This window comes from Nyctibius grandis, chromosome 20, assembly GCF_013368605.1.
Source record: "Nyctibius grandis isolate bNycGra1 chromosome 20, bNycGra1.pri, whole genome shotgun sequence".
Classification (NCBI taxonomy): Eukaryota; Metazoa; Chordata; class Aves; order Nyctibiiformes; family Nyctibiidae; genus Nyctibius; species Nyctibius grandis.
Genome location: NC_090677.1, coordinates 1468845 through 1487834, shown reverse-complemented (window position 1 = coordinate 1487834; position 18990 = coordinate 1468845). Strand labels below are relative to the sequence as shown.

The 18990-nt window shown below is 46.9% G+C and overlaps 1 protein-coding gene across 2 annotated transcripts in view; it reads right to left on the bottom strand.

Moving 5' to 3' along the window:
- Positions 1 to 2538: 2538 nt before the first annotated feature.
- The window catches only part of PRKG1 (protein kinase cGMP-dependent 1), a 577366-nt gene continuing 560914 nt past the window's right edge, over positions 2539 to 18990 (bottom strand). For both annotated transcript variants that reach the window (XM_068416564.1, XM_068416565.1), the window contains 7 exons: positions 17575 to 17664; positions 15556 to 15697; positions 13243 to 13406; positions 11951 to 12073; positions 11799 to 11861; positions 10716 to 10782; positions 2539 to 6571 (listed from right to left, as the gene is read on the bottom strand). In XM_068416564.1, coding sequence (XP_068272665.1) covers positions 6473 to 6571; positions 10716 to 10782; positions 11799 to 11861; positions 11951 to 12073; positions 13243 to 13406; positions 15556 to 15697; positions 17575 to 17664 — 748 coding nt within the window. In that variant the 3' untranslated portion in view covers positions 2539 to 6472. The remainder of the gene's footprint in view (positions 6572 to 10715; positions 10783 to 11798; positions 11862 to 11950; positions 12074 to 13242; positions 13407 to 15555; positions 15698 to 17574; positions 17665 to 18990) is intronic.

Genomic DNA, 18990 nt, shown 5'->3' with positions numbered 1-18990 from the left:
TGGCCACCGGCCCGCGAGGGGTTTCGCAACGGCGAGGACAGACCCCCCCCCCCCGCATCCCCCCTCCCCAGATGCTCCGCACGCCCCGACGCCGCCGCTGTCTCCCGTTGCCCGACGGGGAGGGGAACTGAGGGGGGGCTTATTCCATGCAACCCCCCCCAACGTCTGGGAGCCGCGGTGGGGTGCAGAGAGCCCCCCCGGTGGCAGAGTCGGTCCTTTGGTCTCCTATAAGTCTGCGTGTGTCGTCCCCCCCCGCGACTCCCCCGCGTCCTTCCTGGCGCCAGCGCAGCTTTGCAGGATGGAGGGGGCCGCTGCGCACCCCCCGGGCCGGGGTGTGTGTTGGGGGGGGGGACACACACGGGACACAGCGGGGGCTGAGCCCCCTGCACCCCCCGGCGGTGTCCATCGTCCCCCTCCCCCGCTCCTGCCTGAGCCCGTCGGGATGGGGTGGGGGGGCAACATGGGGGGGCTCCCGGGCCCTTTGATGCGGGGAGATCAAAGGTGTCGCCCCCCCATTCCGCTCCCCCCGTCCCTGCACCGGCGCCCTCGGGGCGCCGCAGCCCCCCCCACCCCCCTCCCGCCCCGGGGCAGCGCAGCCCGGCCGGCACCACGGCGCCCCCTGGCGGCCGCGCCGGGGCAGCGCCGCCCCCGCCACCCCCGGGAGGTCGCTCAGGCGCGGTAGCAAAACCCCAATCACTTAATTAAATTAATTTCTTATGATAAGGGCCTAATTTTCTTAAGCGGGGGTGTGATAGAGAATCCAGGCAACCAGCCTGGACACGGCCGCGCTGCCCGAGCCCGCCCGGGCCCCAGCCCTGCCACCAAAACCCCGGCACCGCTTGCCACGGGCTCGGCTGTTGCACCATGGGTCGCTGCTCTCAGCTCTGCCAAGCCTGAAGGGCTCAAGCCGGGCTAATAATTGCCCGGGGAAGTTTCGGTGGGTGCTGGTGGAAGCATTGGTGCTGAGTCAGTGGCCTGGGGACATACCCGCTGCAGTGGGGTGAAGCGGGGCCTTGCTATTTTTAGCCTGCAAGACCGAGGGCCACGCCTTGCCCCCAAATCCCTGCGTTCCCCTCGCAGTTTCAGGCGAGGGCCGCGTCACCCTGGGCTTTTTATTGCATTATAACTTGTGCCTGTGATTGCTGCACCCTGCGATATCAGTGTGTGATGCCTCCTGGCTCCTGCTGCGGCCATTACCAAATGTATTTCCCTCCTGGAAGGATGTTTTCTTGCTCCCTTCATCACCTTCCCCACTTTTTACCTCTGTATCTGCATAGCACTGAAGTACACCCTTAACCTTGACCTCACTGAGAGTTAAAAACAGTTGTGTCACACAGGGGCTGAGCAGTTTCCCAGGTATGGATTTAAATCCACTGGGACAGGCAGAGCCTCAACATACTGAATGCTGCAAAACATCGGCATCATCCCGCGTACAATGGTGACATCTTCATGACATCCCATGGCTGTGCTGTGCCTCTGTGTCAACATCTCGGCATCACCTCGCAATGGCCGGCTGAACATGAGCCAGCAGTGTGCCCAGGTGGCCCAGAAGGCCACCAGCATCCTGGCTTGTATCAGCACTAGTGTGGCCAGCAGGACTAAGGCAGGGATTGTCCATCTTGACTCGGCACTGGTGAGGCCACACCTCAAATCCTGTGTTCAGGTTTGGGCCCCTCACTACAAAAAAGACCTTGAGGTGCTGGAGCGAGTCCAGAGAAGGGCAATGGAGCTGGTGAAGGGTCTGGAGCACAAGTGTGATGAGGAGCGGCTGAGGGATCTGGGGGGGTTTAGCCTGAAGAAAAGGAGGCTGAGGGGAGACCTTATCACTCTCTACAACTGCTTGAAAGGAGGGTGTAGCGAGGTGGGGGTCGGTCTCTTCTCCCAGGTAACAAGTGATAGGACAAGAGGAAACGGCCTCAAGTTGTGCCAGGGGAGCGTTAGTTTGGGTATCAGGAACAATTTCTTCACCGAAAGGGTTGTCAAGCATTGGCACAGGCTGCCCAGGGCAGCGGTGGAGTCCCCATCCCCGGAGGGATTTAAAAGCCATATAGACGTGCTGAGGGACATGGTTTAGTGGTGGGCTTGGCAGTGCTGGGTTAATGGCTGGACTTGATGATCTTAAAGGTCTTTTCCAACCAAAATGATTCTGTGATTCTGTGATTAAGTGATGACAACGACACCATCGTGTTTTGACACGGGTGTCATTCACTGTCACATCCCATCTAGGGATGATGTAGCTTGTGTAGGAAATACAGTCCCTTCCCCCTGTGTGCCCTGGACTCGCTTATATTGGCAGCAATCAAAATATAAAGTGAATTCTTCATCCCTGAAGAACATGCTGTAATCTATAAATATCATCCACCTTGTTTGCTTATCTCTGACTGCGTATCATCACAAACGAGAATAAAAAATCAGATTTAATCGCTAAGCAGAAGCACTGTCCTGAACGTGGCTTCTGCCGTGGAAGAAAAGCCGTTGACACGCTGTTCAAAAGTAATTATTTTTATTTCAACTCTATAAAGTATACAACAGGCACTCGGCAATTACAGCTGCAGGGAAAATACAGAGCGAAACGAAAGCGGTTAAAGTTTATGAAAAAAAAAAAGTCCTTAAATCTACACCAAAAGAGTGCAACTGGTCGATGGACCAGTGGATGACCGACATCTGTCCGACAAACAAAACCTCTTTTATGTACGAACTGGAGAAAATAAGAATATAAAACAAAGGGCCAGTGTAAAAACAGCATTAGGTTGGGACTCGGGATGATAGGCAACTCCAAACGAGGATTTCCCCTTTTGCCTGTAAAGCCCTAAACCCGCCCCAATCTCAGCGTCACGCCTGGTTTACGCGGCCGAGGAGCTGCGGAGGACGAGGAACCTCCAGCTTTCCAGCTCAGCGGCGGCGCCGAGGGCTCGCCTCCACGGTGGGTTGCATATACGAGGAGTTGAGTGGGAAAAGCATGGATCCTGTTTTGTTGAGTGGGGTTTCAGGTCGGGCTGCACACCGAGTCGCTCGTTTATTTTTTCCGGGTGGGAGATTTCTAAGGGGGTTTGCATAAGATGGGGAGGTTGGCGCTGGACGGCAACGATGGGTTGTATCTGCACAGCTTAGCAAAACAGGAATACCTGTCTACGGACTGATAGGATGTCATATATTAATTTGACCCGCACATAAACATTTATACATTTCACAGAAATGACTCTGTATCTCATTAACGGATACACAGCTCTGGTACATTGAACAGAAATAAGAGAACGACGTCATCATTTCTGTAATTCATCAATATTATATAATAAAGGCTTAGAAATCGGTAGCAGAAAGAACTGTAAAACGCAGCAAGCTAAGAAAGGACGACATTTTTGAGGTGTGTTTGTCTTTGTCATGCAGCATAACACCAAATTTGTAGATTTTTTTTTTATAGGATGCCATGGATTTAAGGCACTTGCAACAATGCCAGATAGCTAGTCATGTTCTAAAACTATGGGACAGATGAGTTAACAGTACAGTCGACATAAAGTTTAATAATACTGACAATTATGACATTAATTCAAGTCTACCTTGACCTAAAAACATTACATTACAAATAAGAAAATGAAGTAATAATGCCATGGAACTCTAAAAGAAAAAAGGTATATGTGTACCACAAAATATCAACACGAAAATACCTATTTACATAAATATTTGCTCGTGGTCCTGTTGTTAAATAAAGAGTTTGCTATGGATAATGCAGCACTGTGAGAAGCTACAGGTCGTTTATGTCTTAACGACACCGACCTTAATATGCTCATTTTAAACACGGGAGCTCACTTTCCCTTAGGTAAATACGCCGTCGTCCCATATATTCAAAAAAAGGAGACAAAGAAAGGACACTAAGTGGAAACACAGAGGCAATCCCTTGCTGTGAATATATATATCTATATATAATGCAACTCAAATATATTACTTATAAATGAAGGCGTTTATCATATACATATGCTAAGTGTGGTGTTTAAAGCACGCTTAGGGAAGGTGACGGAAGTCGAGTGAGGTGTTTGATATCGAAACAAACTCGTATCGGTACAGTGCATGCCGCACGCCACGGGTATTAATTACCGTGCGTGGCACAAGGCAAAAGGGGTAGGGAGAAAGAAAAAGAACTCATTATCCCCTTTTAAAACCTCCTTCCCACGACGTTTTCGGGTTGCCCCTCAAAATCGTGGTGATGCTCTTTCCTCCCAGCAACCCCTTGACTGACAACTGCATCTCAGCTACCAAGTATCATTCTGGGACAAGCTCCTCTCTATGTTCTTAAATGCAACAAGTTTTCTCCTCCAACGTCGCCGCATCCATCATGTGAACAACTAGGGGGACATGAGGAAAGAATTCAGCTTTTAGGCCTGTTTGCTAAGATGCCCAGGGATTATTCTAGCCCTAGTACTCGGCGTTGGCTTTCAAGGTCTTCCATCCCTCAGAGAAAGGCTGAAAAGGGAGCGTGTATTTGCCCTGTACGAGTAATTCATGGGAGACTTAGTTACTGTCTTTTCTCTACAGTTTTGTAGGCAAACAAAGTTTTAAATGATTAATGAATAGCGAAAATAACCTGAAGTTACTATGCCAATGGTGTTGCCTCACCCTTCGGACAATTAGGAAGGAAATTCAGTGACACAGACTGGTTTCAAAGGCATCATGATGATCGAGCTCTTAGTTTGCTGGCAAATGCTGTCAAAGATGGGGAGCAAATACCTTTTTAACGCTCTATTAAGTCGCTTTCAGTAGGAACATGGGAAAGAGTTGGGATTTAGCATCAGGGAAGCCATTTTTTACTGCTAAACCAGACATTTTCCACGTGCTATGTAGGCAAAAGTCATAGGAATGACTTTTCAGCAAAAGTCGATCTTCCGACTTCCAGCGTATACAACAGCTCTGAGACGAAACAGGGCAGCATCTGCTAATTTTTTGGGGCAGGGGCTGTTGGAGAGACTGAAAACTGATGTTTCTTGATGGTATGATGGGATAAACTTTTAGTCCCATGTATACACAACAAAAAGGCATCCGGGACCGGATTCCTCTATTACATCCTACAAATCCGAAGAGACTGCACTAAAGCAAAGGAAAAGCAGTGGATGCCAGGGAAAAGTGTCCACATGAGGATATTGTTTTCCCCAGCTCCTTTTTTCATACGTGCTGACTCAGTGCTACCCATCCTCGTGCCTGAAATATGGTCACTGGGGACCTGGTACACCGGAGACACAGAGACCTTGCACGAACACATCCAGTATCGTGTTTTCCATTGAATTCCACTGACTTTCCTCTGGAGCTCCTCAGTCTGGTGAGGCATTTGGATGACATTTTTACAGGCAATATTACAAACAGAGCCAGCAAACTGGCCCTGTACCACCTTTTAATTAGCTCTGTACTAAACACAGAAGAGATGCAGATGTGGAGATGTAAAATCATCTAAGAGCGTGACAGAGAATGATGCCTCTTGCTACATATTTCTGAAATGGTGGTTGATTCAATTTATGTTCACAGATGAAGGATGTACATAGCACCTATAAAGTACATTACGGGTCTTATGTTTTCCCTTTGGGTTCTAAAAAGGTAAAAATTAAGCTTAGTTTTATGCCTAATAGCTAATCAGTAAGACCAGTGGGCTGCTGTCACTTTATTACAGGACCATTATTTAAGCACTATTTTATATGTAAAATGGATTAATTTTATGACTTTTTTTTCATGCAGTTATGTATTTGTACCGAGGGAAAGGAAAAAAAAACAAAACCCAAATGTCATGTTGTACAGTATGTTCTCAGCTGTATGAGAGAAGCGACCCATATCTGCCTTAACAGGATCTAGAGCAGTTGTGCTTTTGTCTTACTAAACAAAAAACAAAAATTCTCCAAAAGGAAGAGGAAAGGTAACATTCAGTCTTGTCAAGAATACGGATCGGAAAGAAAAAAGGACAAATTTTACCACTGCTTTGACGTGAACTCTTTGCCCAGTATCGTTGTGGTCCTCCTTCGCTCCTACACTGGCCTCCAGTAGAAGACCTACAGAGTTTGGAGGGTGGGAGTAGCCCAAATCCTGCACTGTATTTAGCTACAGCACTTAATAAATTACTATTGATCCTACTGAGAAAGCCAGTACCTTGCAGCTAGAATTAAGTGCATCTTACACTACGTTTATCTCTCAGCTTTTTATAATTAAGAGCGTAGCAAGACCGTCGCAGTGATAGAAAACGTATTTCTTTTACTGGTGAAAGGCTTTGCGTCAGGACCACCATGTCAACTGCTATTTTAAGTTCGAACATAAAACATGAAGAGCACAATTGTCATCTAAGCAAGAAGTCCTAATGCCACTGTAGTTACTGTAGCAGCATCAATCAAGGCATCATGGTGACCCCGAGCACTAATCCTCCCCAATTCTTTCAGTTTCGCTGGCAGCCACGTCCCAGGAAGCTGTCTTCAGCAAGGCAGAAGCAGGTAAGAGAAAGACATTAAAAATCTATGTCCCATCCTGAGTTGTCGTCAGGGGGTGGTTCATCACTGTCCTCTGGGAAGCTGTCAAAATTGCTTGTGTCTGTCGGAGATGCAACCTGCGGGAAGAAGAGGGCGACAAGAAGGGGACAGTCATCAAAGAGGACCTCTGCAGACATCTCCTCTCCATCTCACACTCGTGATCATTCAAAAACATTCATTGCTAACTGCAGTGAGCAAGAGAAGTTCTGCAGTCAACAACTTCTTGATGAATCCCAGAAGGACTTCCCAGAGCCCCCCTACTCTACTTGATCCAGGCTCTCTACGGTCTCTCGTTCAAGACCAACTTTCCTACCTGTTGGTACCAGGTCATCAGAACAGATGTGGAAAAGCCCTGGGCTTCCCCAAATTTACGATTTATGGCTCCAGGATCCTGAATTTGAGGCTGTGAGCTGGGCCCTGCCACCTCTGAGTTTCCTGACAAGTATTGCTCAGTGTAGGGAGCCTACCAGAGAAACCCATCCTCCTAGGATGAAGGCCAAGTTACGTTTCTTTTTTTGGAAATAACGTCATTTAAAATCTCCCGTAGCTACGTAATTTCTAATTTTTTTGCGTTACAATGATGACTAAAACTTTCTTACAATGAGATTCTGATACATCCAATGCAATTAAAAAAAATATGAAACAACACAAACCCAGACCAGCAGCTCTCCAGATCAAAATAATCAGTGTCTTACTAGAGAAAATTGGTACATTAAGCCGTACCCCAAGTAGCCAGTGCAGGCTGGAGGGGACCACACTTGCACAGGAAACATTCGCTGTATTTTTTTTAGCCATTTCACTTGGCAGCTGGTGGAAAAGTCATGGTCAGAGCCCAGCTTACAGTCTGGGAGACGTATTTGATGCTGGATGCTGCTATAAGCCTTGGGAAAAGACTATTTGATCAACAAAAGCTTCAGCTTCAGTTCTAAATTTAATTTGCTGCCCAGCTGCATCAGCATTTCCTTGCTGCCGAAAACATCTTGGGGAAAATGAAGATCCTTGAATAAACTCATTTTGAAAAAAAAACACAACCAGTAACAGCTTCGTGGAGTACTACGCAGTGATGAAATGCTTCACTGAGTATTGAATACTGTAATTAATTTATTTTGCGTTATCCTGATCCGTTTACTTTGTTGGTGCTGGCGCTGTTGAGTTGGAGTTCGCCCTTAGGGTCCTCACCCTTGGGGTGCTCCATGCTTGCCCTCCTCCATGGTGCCATGGGCCGGACCACATCCCTCTGTTTCTCTCAGCCCACCTCATGTGAGCTCTGGGAGCAGAAGCATCGGGGATGTCTATACAAGCTACTGGCTACCAAAGTAAAAGAGATGCAGTTGGGTGTGTCCATTCATGAGGACGTGCATAAGTGGAAGCCTCTCAGCAGTGATGGATACTGTGTAAGTGGGCTGCACGGGGTGAAAGCATCTATTGAGCTTCCTGGAGCTCCTCTGCAGATGTCCACTCTGGGAGCACCTAGCAGGGCAGGCAGAGTTTTTTGAGCTCTGGTTAGATGAGGCTTTAAGGGAAGTCCTGCTTTGGGAAATGGGTTGCCTTTTGTGTTCATCTGACAAAACAAAAAGGCTGAGTATATCCAACAGCTCAATGTAGAGGTTCTTCTTTTTCTTAGAAGAAATATGATTTGGAGAACAAAGGCTGGAGGAGTTCTTACCCTGCCGATTGATGTTGGTGATGCTAATGCTGTTCTGTGTGATTCCCCACATCTCTGAGGTCCAGGTCACCTACATAGCCTGCAGTCCTTTACTGTCAGAGATATGGGAACAAATGTCCCTCTCAATGCTCTCTCCAGCCAAGAAGGGACACTCTAGATTTAACTCCTGTCCATCCAAGAAGATAGAGTGCAAACGCCAGTATCAGCTGTCTGGCTGCTAACCAACATAAGGGCTCACGATGAATTATGGTGCAGAGATCTGCACGTCTTTCTCAAAGGCAAGAGCTGTGATGCAAGACAGCACGTTTTTGGAAGAGTCAAGAAATAGGAGAAGATATTCAGGACAGCTACCACCACAGATTTCAGTTGAGGTATCGAGGCTCAGCTGCTCCCTGAAGCGATGTCCTAGCAGGAGGCTGTAAATTGAGATCTTTCCTAAAATCCCATGGAATAAGAGCTAAGGAGCAGCTTTTGATTGCCTCACCAGTAACTAACCACATAACTGCTAATGAGGGTTAAAGAGCTGGGAAAGGCCTTTTTTCTTAAAAAAAAATAGCCAGTCTCCATGTTTAGCCCTGCTAGCTCCTTTCCAGCTAACAAGAAGAGGTGCACTGATTGAAGGAAAAACGGATTTCTTCCCCCAGAGCTACTTATTTTGGGTCACTTTTCAGATACAGCTCTAGCTGGTTGTGGAAAACAAAGCTAGGCAGGACTGACAGCTTCTGAGTGGATGAGGTTCACCAGTTAATGGAGGCAGGTTTTGGAGAGGATCTCGAGAAGATATAAGAGCTTGAGGAAAGAATGAGTTGTGTTGAAGTGGGATTAGGGCAATGTATGGCAGAAGTTGTCCTGGAAGAAAGACGGAGTCCTCTGAAGAGGGAAGGATGCTCCCATCTACTTCAGACAGCCTTGACAGTGGTGTGCTGGCCAAAAGAGAGATCACTCCCTTGGGAGCAATCACAGTCATGTTCCCTGGTAGGACGTCACCAGTCCCACGAACATACAGCCCTGATGATGCCCAGAGAGAATGCCAACAAAGTGGCCTGGGTGCTCACACGACCCTTTCCTGCTGCCACACGGGACCTAACTGAAAAAGCAAAGAAAGTGTGATTTCCTGCAAAACAGGTTGGAGAATGGCAATGCCAAAGGAGCAGAGACTGTTGCTGGTGGTGGAGCAACGTCCCAGCTTGGGGACATCAGGGAGCAATTCATGCCCCTAGAGAGCAGATAGCAGTGAAGACACTGCTGCCAGCTGTGCTGGTTGAGGGCTAGAAGTGGAGGGTCCCCACGTATATTGGGTAAAACAGTATTGGAAATGCTCTTACTAAACTAAAAGTCCATTAAAACCATGAAAGAAACAAACTGGGGCATTTTCAGGCTACACTGACATCTCACACAGGTAAACCAGGAACTGAAGCTGTATGTAAAGGAGCAAACTTGATTTTATTGTCAGACTTGAACAGTACTGCTGACAAATGAAGTCACTGAAAAGCTTAACAGAAAAAACACAGTTTTGATTTATAAAACATTTATGTGTTCTTTGGGCATCCTGCTTTAGGCAGATATTTGTGAAGTCCTGCTTTCTCCCACCGACTGCCAGGACCCTCTGCAGCCCACAGGGCAAAAGGAGGCGGGGTGGGATGCAAACCTCTCTTGCTCTTTCATAGCTGTTAAAAACCCTTTGGGCTGGCAGATTTAACCCCGGAGCCGTGCCTGCCGCTGTCACAGGAGGTGCGGGACCACGGGCGGACGGAGCAACGGGGTGCAATTAAACACGATTGCTAATGTCATTCTCTCGCTGATCCCCCAGGAGAGGCACGGAGAGAAAGGGATTAAGTCGAAACAAGGAGGGGAGGCTGCAGAACAGAAGGGGCCAAGGTAATTTCTATCAGCTAATCCTGTTTGGTTTCCCTTTGCGGCAGGCTTTGTGGGGCAAGAGCTCACAAAGACATCAAAGGAAGAGCTTTGCTCCAAAGGAAAATGAGTCGAGCTGTCCCTCCGCGTCTGCTCCCAGTTAAACATCAACCGGGTGGTAACAGGGCTTTTCATGTAGGACAGGGACGGAAGGGAAAAAAAAGGGTGAAAAGCACAAAAGGAAAGACAAGAAGGAAAGGTTAATGCAGAAGAAAAGGGAGATGGCATCCAAACCCCACTTGCCGCACCAAAAGAAATAAGAATAAAGGAGAAGGAAAGAGGACACATCTGAGAGAAGGGGTCAAGTGGCAGCTCTCCATCAAAATGTGAAAAGTAGATGAAGAAACAAGTGGAGTAGGTGAGAAAAACGTGTAGTAGTGAGTGATCCTGCCCTGATCTCCTTCTGCGAAGGGCATTTCATCGCAGTCGTGCCCTCCTCAAACCGCCTTCTCCTGGAAGAGGCTGCCCGGAGACCACGTATAGCTGGAAATGTCTCTGATGTGACTTCTTCAAGCATCTTCAGAAGAAATCAAGCATATGCCGTTGCCACTTAACTACATTGTACTAGTGCCTGAAACTCACAACATTCACACAGAAGAAACTTACTGGCCATGAAGGAGAAAACAAGTAGGAAAACTTACACTTGGTATTATAGGAGGTGTCAGTGTCCCTTTTCGTAACCCTTCCCAGTTAAAGCCTTCAAACCATCTAGAAGGGAGGGAATAATGAACCGGTTAGACATACGGCAAAAATCTCTCTGTAGCACAAAATGCAGTTTAAATTGCTTAAACAGTGGCTTTCAACTCCTGCAGTCATCTTCAAATTGTCCAATTAGCCTTAATATTTTTTCCTGTCATCTTTATATGTGTTTTTGGGACTGAAAATGAAGTGTTGTGTAGCAACCCAGAGGTCATACTGTAGCAAGTACAAATTACCAATGCTCAGAAGAAAACCGTTCCTCATGGCAGGTGTCCTGCCAATTGCTCTTTCCTTTCTATAGGGTCGATCCCTCCCATATGAGACCCCTGATGTCCTCTCTTTGTATGAGACTGGGAGCTAAGGGCATGCACAGGGATGTCCTCCTCCTGGTTTGGGCACCTTGGGTTTGCTCAAGCTATGGCAGCTTAGGTGGTTGGATGAGCCCTGAGCTGAGCCTTCAACCCGTCCACCCAAAAATGTCCATCCAACCCATTTCTGTTGCTTTGGGAATGGGAGAAGAGAAGGACCAGCATGGATGGATGGATGAGAGAACCTGCTTCTGTGACAGGTCTCGAAATTGTTCTTATCCCCCTCCAGCAGTGTGAAAACTTCTGAGCCATCACTTAACAACTCTCTCCCATCGGACCAAAAGGGATGATGAATTAACATTACGTGTGTTGGGCATGGAGGGGAAGAGAAATTGAGGAAAACCTTGGAAAGTGATTCCTCAGTTTAAAAAAAAAATCCAAGTAGGCAGCGGCCAAGTTGGATTGCTTCCAAATGCTCTTCTGAATTAGAGTAATTAAAGCGTACTGGTCAACGTGTGATGCGCTTTGCTCACAGGCAAGGCTAACATCTGTACCAAAACACTAGGGGAAAAAAAGTCTGATGGAAATTCAGTTAGACTAAAGCACACTACAAGGGAAAGGCCAAAGGAGCTTAAGACAAGTATTTTTTGCAGAAAATTGAAGTGAAATGCCTGTTTCTGTGGGTCGGATCTGATGGATGGTGGAGAAGACACTTACTTGTGCTTTTGGATATCTTTCACTCCGTTTTTCAAGTTCCCTAATCTTTCTGATGGATTGTCCCTATAAAACGAATATCAAATAGGTTAATCCTTCTGAACAACTCGGTTCTTTGCAAACAAGATCGGGGTGATTATATTTCATGTGCTTACCTGCATAGTTTTTTAATTAAATTAGCAGCATTTTTGGCAATCTTCTTTGGAAATTCAATCATATCTATTCCCCTTAATATGATGTTATAGGTCTTCATGGGGTCTGGGCCTGAGAAAGGGGGACTTTAGAGGGGAGAGGAAAATAAAGAAGATTAAAAGCTTGTCTTGAAAATAGCACTGAAGATTGATTAAAAAAAAAATCCAGAGCAAAACCTAGTACCCTACTGCAATGGGAAAAGGTAGATGACAACTAGCAATGCTTTGCTTCCTATGATCTACACCATTTCTCAGCCAAGGAGTTCTGATACTGTCTGGACTTCAGTGATGCTGGCTGCAGGGAAGTACCAAGAAGTCAAACTTTCTAGAGCAGCACATGCAAAAAACCTCTTCTTCCCATGATGGCCCATGTACCAACAGCCCCAGGAACACGGGTCTGAGCAACACTCGCTGGCTTATTCTCTGATGTTGTGACATGCTTTCAGTGAGGATTAATGAGGTTTCCATCGGTTTAACAGAACAGGGGCCTGGGTCCAGCCCTGAAGGATAAGCAGGTTGAGAATCATAGAATCACAGAATGGTTTGGGTTGATGGTGATGGATCACTTCATGAGAGGAAAAACTCCTTTACTTTGAGGGTGACAGAGCACTGGCATAGGCTGCCTAGGGAGGGTGAGGAGTTTCCTTCTCTGGAGACATTCAAAACCTTCCTGGACACGACCCTGTGCAACGTGCTCTGGGTGACCCTGCTTTGGCAGAGGGTTGGACCGGATGATCTCCAGAGGTCCCTTCCAACCCCAACCAGTCTGTGATTCTGTGATCCTTTTCCAGCTCCTGTATCCTGGGAGTGAGCGATGGGGGATGAGGTGAGGAAGTGCCAAGAAGCCACTACTGCCAACATCACCAGTAATATAAAAAATACAAAAGGGATGGATATGGGGACTCAAGTCCCTGCGGTGTCAAGTCTACCTTCTCCTTTTCAGATGTGTGGCAGCCCATCACAGTTGAACTGCAAACCCCTTCCCCACCATGTTTAGCTCACTCGGGGCCAAAAATGCATTTTTGGTGTCATTTCACAGAATTTCCTAAAAAGCCTGCTCACGTCTCGCCCTTTGAGGGGTCTGCATGGAAAAGGTGTGATTTCAAGTGGAAAAGCTAATTCTTAGGTTCAGCAGCACAGTGCTGTGCTGCTACAGCACCCACCAGCTCTGAACCTTCCCCTCGCCTAATCAGGGTGACAATGGCAGAAATATTGGGATCTCTTCTCAGCAGCGGTGCCGGCCCCGATGCCCATACCTGCCAGTCAGGAGTTCATACATTAAGATTCCCAGTGACCAGTAGTCTGCCGAAATGTCGTGACCTTTGTTCAGGATGATCTCGGGGGCTACATACTCCGGGGTTCCACAAAAAGTCCATGTTTTCTTTCCAAATCCTATTTTCTTTGCAAAGCCAAAATCGACCTGTGGAAAAGGAGCAGAGTACCATCAGGGCAGAGCACGAGAGGGAATGTCCGGCCGTGCGCTCGGCTCCTCTTGAAGTGAAGCAAAGCAGAAAGGAGGTTTCCTCGTGGGAATATTCTCCTAACTAAAGCAGGGTGGGTCGTTCCAGGACCAGGCAATCACAGTGACCTTTTCACTGATTTATCCTTCGTAATATAAAAGGAAGATTCTCATGAGGGAAGAAGAACAAATGCCAGCACTGAGGGTTTCTTGGGAGACGTAACTTCGTATCATTCACAGCTCAGGTGGATTTATTTCGCTTTTGGTTTCTAACTCTCAGCCTTAGATCAAGATTCGGGCTAAATACTGACCATTTTGGCATTTAATGAAAATTTCAGATTTCTCTCCCAGTACAGAGAGCGATGCAGTACAAGCGTTCTCCCAGTTCGCCCAATTAACTTGAGGTGGGCTCACAAACCTCAGAGTGCCCCTATGGTACCAGCAAGCATGGAAAATCAGATTATACTGGGAACTGAAGCCGTCCTTTGGGGCCCAGGCAGAGCTCGGGTTAACTGGCTTACTGTATTCCTAGCTCTAACCCCTCTGCCCTCCCTTGCCTCGGCGCTGTGCTGGCCCAGAGCTGTGGTCTGTAGCACACTCTGCTGCCCTTTGATGGCTGTGAGATGCTCCTACACCTTGAGGTGGTCAGGAGCAAAATGTCCCACGTGGTCACAGTCCCACAAGAGATCTGGGACACATCTTGTGCTATCATGGACGTGTTCAGGGAGATCAAAATGTCTAAGGAGCTGTGGGCTGGTGACGGGACCAGGAGAGACCCCAGTCCAGATCCTCCTGGGGTGGGGAGAAGGACAATCATGCACCTAATCCTCCTTGATCATCTGACACCTCGCTGGACTCCCCTGGCCTTAGCGAAATGCTGTAGAGGACAAACTCTGATGTCATTCATGAGGCTTAGTGTCATGGTGACACACGGTGGCTGCCACCAGGCCGTGAAGGTCCGTGACGGAGATGTTCTGACTTACTGCTCCCACCTGCTGATGCTGCTCCCAGGTTTCCCTTCCCAAAGGCAGGGAAGAGTCCCCAAGCTGAGAGGCAGAAACCTTGCCCCACCGTGACTGTCAGGGAAGGCACCAGCCCCTCTTGGGATGCAGATCTTTCTAGGAGTGCATTGCCTTCACTGATGGCTTCCCAAGTGCCCACATCCTCCAGCACCTCCCACCAAAGGAAGTCTTTCTTTTCTACTCCCCCTCTCCATGGTCTCACCTGGCATTTGGGGTGTACCTTACACGCAGGGCACCTCTACAGGGATTTTTGAGGCAGAAAAGATGAGTGAACAAAGCAATACAGGGAAACCCATCAGAAAATCTGGGGGTGTGGAGGTCTTCCACATGCTGCCGTACTGGTTTGAGGAGGTGGACCTTGGAGGATCATGACCTTCTGGGAAGAGCAGTTTCAGGCAGAGCCTTATGCAGTCGTGCCAGAGGAGTTTACTGAGACCAGTCAGGTGTGTTATTGGTGATAAAACACAAGTGGCCCTTATAAAGCGTGCAGCTGTATGGCCACAGTTCAGCAACACAGTCCCGAGCAATTAATAATAATAATTTCTTGCCGTGACAGGGTCATGATTAACGTTTCCATTAAGAACTCCTTTGTTTTTTATTGCTTACACTAAGGACCTGACACACAAAGAGTAGCTTGCAAAATTTGCTTCACCAGTCATCTATAAAGCCCACAAGTCCTCCTCCTCTCCCACCAGTATTTTAAGACACCTATTTTCAAGTTATTTTTTAGTCTTTCAGGAGCTCCAAAACAGCTGGATGGATTTCTCTTGAGGCTCTGCCCTAAACATTTCCACTTCAGGACCACAGATGGGAATTTTAAGCCAGAATTAGTTTCCCAGCTCAGTTGTACCCTGAGCCTCAGTCTGCTGGAGGTTGGGAAAACATCCCAGCGGTGGGTGCAGACACCCTTGCCCTGACCTCATCTCACCATCTACTGATGGCCACCATCAGAGAGAGGACCCTGTGCTGGGTGGACTTTGCTTCTGACCCTCTGTGGCTAATCTTGTGTTCTCCTCGACCCCAAACACCAGTTGTCTGGTAGCAGCGGTGACTTTTTTTTGGCAAACCAGCCGTCGCAGGCAACTCACCAGTTTGGCATAACCTCGGTGATCCAGAATGAGGTTTTCTGGCTTGAGGTCCCTATAAATGATCCCTTTGGAATGCAAATAGGCGAAAGCTTCGACCACGCACGCCGTGTAAAACCTGGTCGTGGAATCCTCAAACGAACCTCTACGGAAAATGAGAGAGGGAAAGGGGATAAAGCGATCAGATCTCCTCCCTGATGGGACTTCACCCGACTGCTAAAGTATCTGCACAGTTCAGTAGACTCACTCTAATACCTGGAAAGTGCCTGTTGCTGGACTCACCTTCATATAAATTTAACTGCACTTCCATTTTTGAAGTTAGCATCGTTGCCTTCACTCCACCTTCGTATCAAACATTCATATCTAAAACATTTTAGGTTTTATTTTATAATTTCATCTCATTTGTAAGTAAAATTTACAAATCATTACCTTGTAAGCAAAAGGTGTTTTTTTTTTTAATAATCTTTGACTTTTGGGTGATAAAGCTATACTGAGCTGTGGAGATCAAGAACTCCTGCTCCTAACTGAGACAAAATTACAGTTGCCGGGACTTGCTGCGTTAATTGCAAATTCAGCATAAACTGCATTTTGGATCCTCGTTTCAGCACCAGTTTGCAACCAGTTTTCCGAAGCAAACCGTAGCCCCCTGCTCGCTGGCTGAGCTCAGGAGCATGTCTAAGCTAGGTGGCAGCAGAACCACAATTTAAAGGCCAGAGAATTAAAGAGGAAATTACCAGCTGCTGACAAAGACCATGAAAAATACCACCCACCACCTGCTAACTTTGCTTCTCGTTTTAATAGTCCGGAGAAGGGATGCTTCTTTCCTAACTATTTTGTTACTCAATGGTGTAGTGCTCCTTGCGAGGGTGTGGGTTTGATGCATGATGCTGTTGCCCACTTTGATGAGCCGCCCTCGTTTAATACACGATACCTGGACTGAAAGCCCATGCAGAACTACTGATTTCCTCCTGGCCATCGCTATCATACCTGACTGTGTCATGAATATTAAGAAATATTAATAGACATTGTTTATCACATTTCCACCGTGATAGAGGTGGATGTTACTATTCACAGAGAGGGTGGGCAGAGAAGCAAATGCCGAGATGAAAACAGCAAGTCTTTCTCTGGGAGGGGAAATGGTGATTGTTCAGAAGACTTTGAAGAAGTCTGCATTTTTTACCTTGAAAATACACTTTCCCACAGATTTTGTTCGCAACTGTGAACTCTCACCAATGCCTCTGCTGCCTTAGGGCCTTGGTTTCCAAGTCCAGAGCCTACAACAGCCACAGCAGCAATGCCTAAAGGTGCTGCACTGGAAGGACCAGATCTCCGGAGCGTGTCTTGCAAGACAGGCCTTGACATTGCACCTCCTGCAATGCCTGGTCGCACCCTGCAGGGTCATTCTCTGCCATCACACGTGGTGCCCAAAGTCTCTGTCACCCTTAAGACAGTCCCACATTTCTCTATGAGGTGCCTGAGACTTCAGCCAGGCTCTCAAACATGAGAAACTGTAGCTTGGGCACCAAGGACACAGCCATAATTTCTGTGGTTATAAAAAGTTATTGTTCTGGGAAATTAAAAATTAAATTAATTAATTCATTAAATTAAAATTAAAGTATGTTGCCAGCTATTTAGGGGTACCCTTTAGAGATCAAGATACAGAGGAAGGGGAAAGATTGGTCATAGATGCAATTTATCACGACTACCATTGCTACCATCACTACCTTCTACATTTCTTCAGAGAGGCCATGAGAAAAGTAGCTCTGGGTAAGTCTCCACTTACACAAAGCCTTGTACACGTTGGGCGCAACCTACGTCAGTCTTTATTCTCAGTTACGACTGGATTCACTTTGTCTCTAGTCAACTGCATAGGAACAAAAACATCTCCTCACCTTTCTGGGATCTTAAATGAAACATAGCATGGTAATATCCAGATTTTGCCCATGAAAGACAAAGACCTTTCGTTACCTGGAGGCATTTTAGAAAATATTCCACTTTTAAAGATAATTTCTTAGGACTCACCTGTCCCTGAGAATTGTCCAGAGCTCTCCACCTAGACAGGCTTCCATCAGCATGTACAGGTACTTGCTGTCCTTGAACGTCCTGTAGAGCCTGTCGTTGGCAACCAAGAAAATCATAAATAAATCCACTCTACAAACGAAGGCACCAAGCGTTCCCGCTTCTCACGGACCGTGCGCTTCATCCCAGGGAGCATCACAAGACTAAGGGCATCTTTCGGAGCTAGCGCTACATTTAAGGAGAGCATTTCAATGTCTCTTCTCGGGTGGGAAAGATTTCAGCAGAAAAGGATGGGCATCTGAGCGGTGAAGTGTATCGTGGACCTCAGAAGAAGAGGTCACCACTACTCTGGGTGTTAAATTTAAAATCTGCCATTTCTAACGGCCTAACCTGACGCTTGCCTTTCCAGATGTGCTTGAAAGTTTTCCTACCATTTTTTATAATATCCATATCATCTTATCCTTCACCCTGTCCTCCTTCCATTTAATCATCTCAAAGGAGCGTTGCCCAATTTGTGCTTCATTTCAGAACTTACACCCACCGATTTGGAGAGTTTAAAGACAACTTGCTGACCCACAGGCATCTAAAAGTACTCTTCCTCTTCATCCCAGGGACTGAACGTGGAAGAAAATTTGACTAAAAGGAGAGATGGGCCAGGCTTTATGAACCTGTCCTCCTTCTCAAGCGTGATCTACATTGTGCGGTCAAATCTGTGCTCTGTTTAATATGATATATTAAACAAATGCAACTACGAAACTATGGAATTAAACACAGGAACTTCAGTATTAGCTGTTTTATTTGATTTTCATGTTGAACTACTTTTGTACTTCTCCTTACATGTGCGGGTATATCAGGTGCAGAATGAGTCTGCTGTACGTGGACACTGGAAAGGTTTCTTTGCAGCTGCGCTGCTTAGAAATTGATTTTAAAATTCTGAGCTCCACAGAAGAAGGGGACGCTGAGGGATATTCTGTTATGGTGCAAGTGCTCCATTCATGGGCATATCCAAGAGTTAAAAATGAAAGGGCTGATGCAACACGATATCAATTAAACCAGGGGGTTTTGTGGATTCTAGCTCTTCCCAGCTAGTGATAAATCCAGTTATTAGTATCTTTTATGGAGCTGTGTGATGGACTGGGGGAAAACACAGCAGGATTTGAAGGCGCTCAGTTAAATATTAACATAAGGTATGTGGCAAAATATCCCGGCGTAGAATCACAGAATCAACCAGGTTGGGAGAGACCTCTGGGATCATCGAGTCCAACTATTGCCCTGACACCACCATGGCAACTAGACCAGGGCACTAAGTGCCATGTCCAGGCTTTTCTTAAACCCCTCCAGAGATGGTGACTCCACCACCTCCCTGGGCAGCTCCTTCCAATGGCTAATGACCCTTGCTGAGAAGAAATGCTTCCTAAT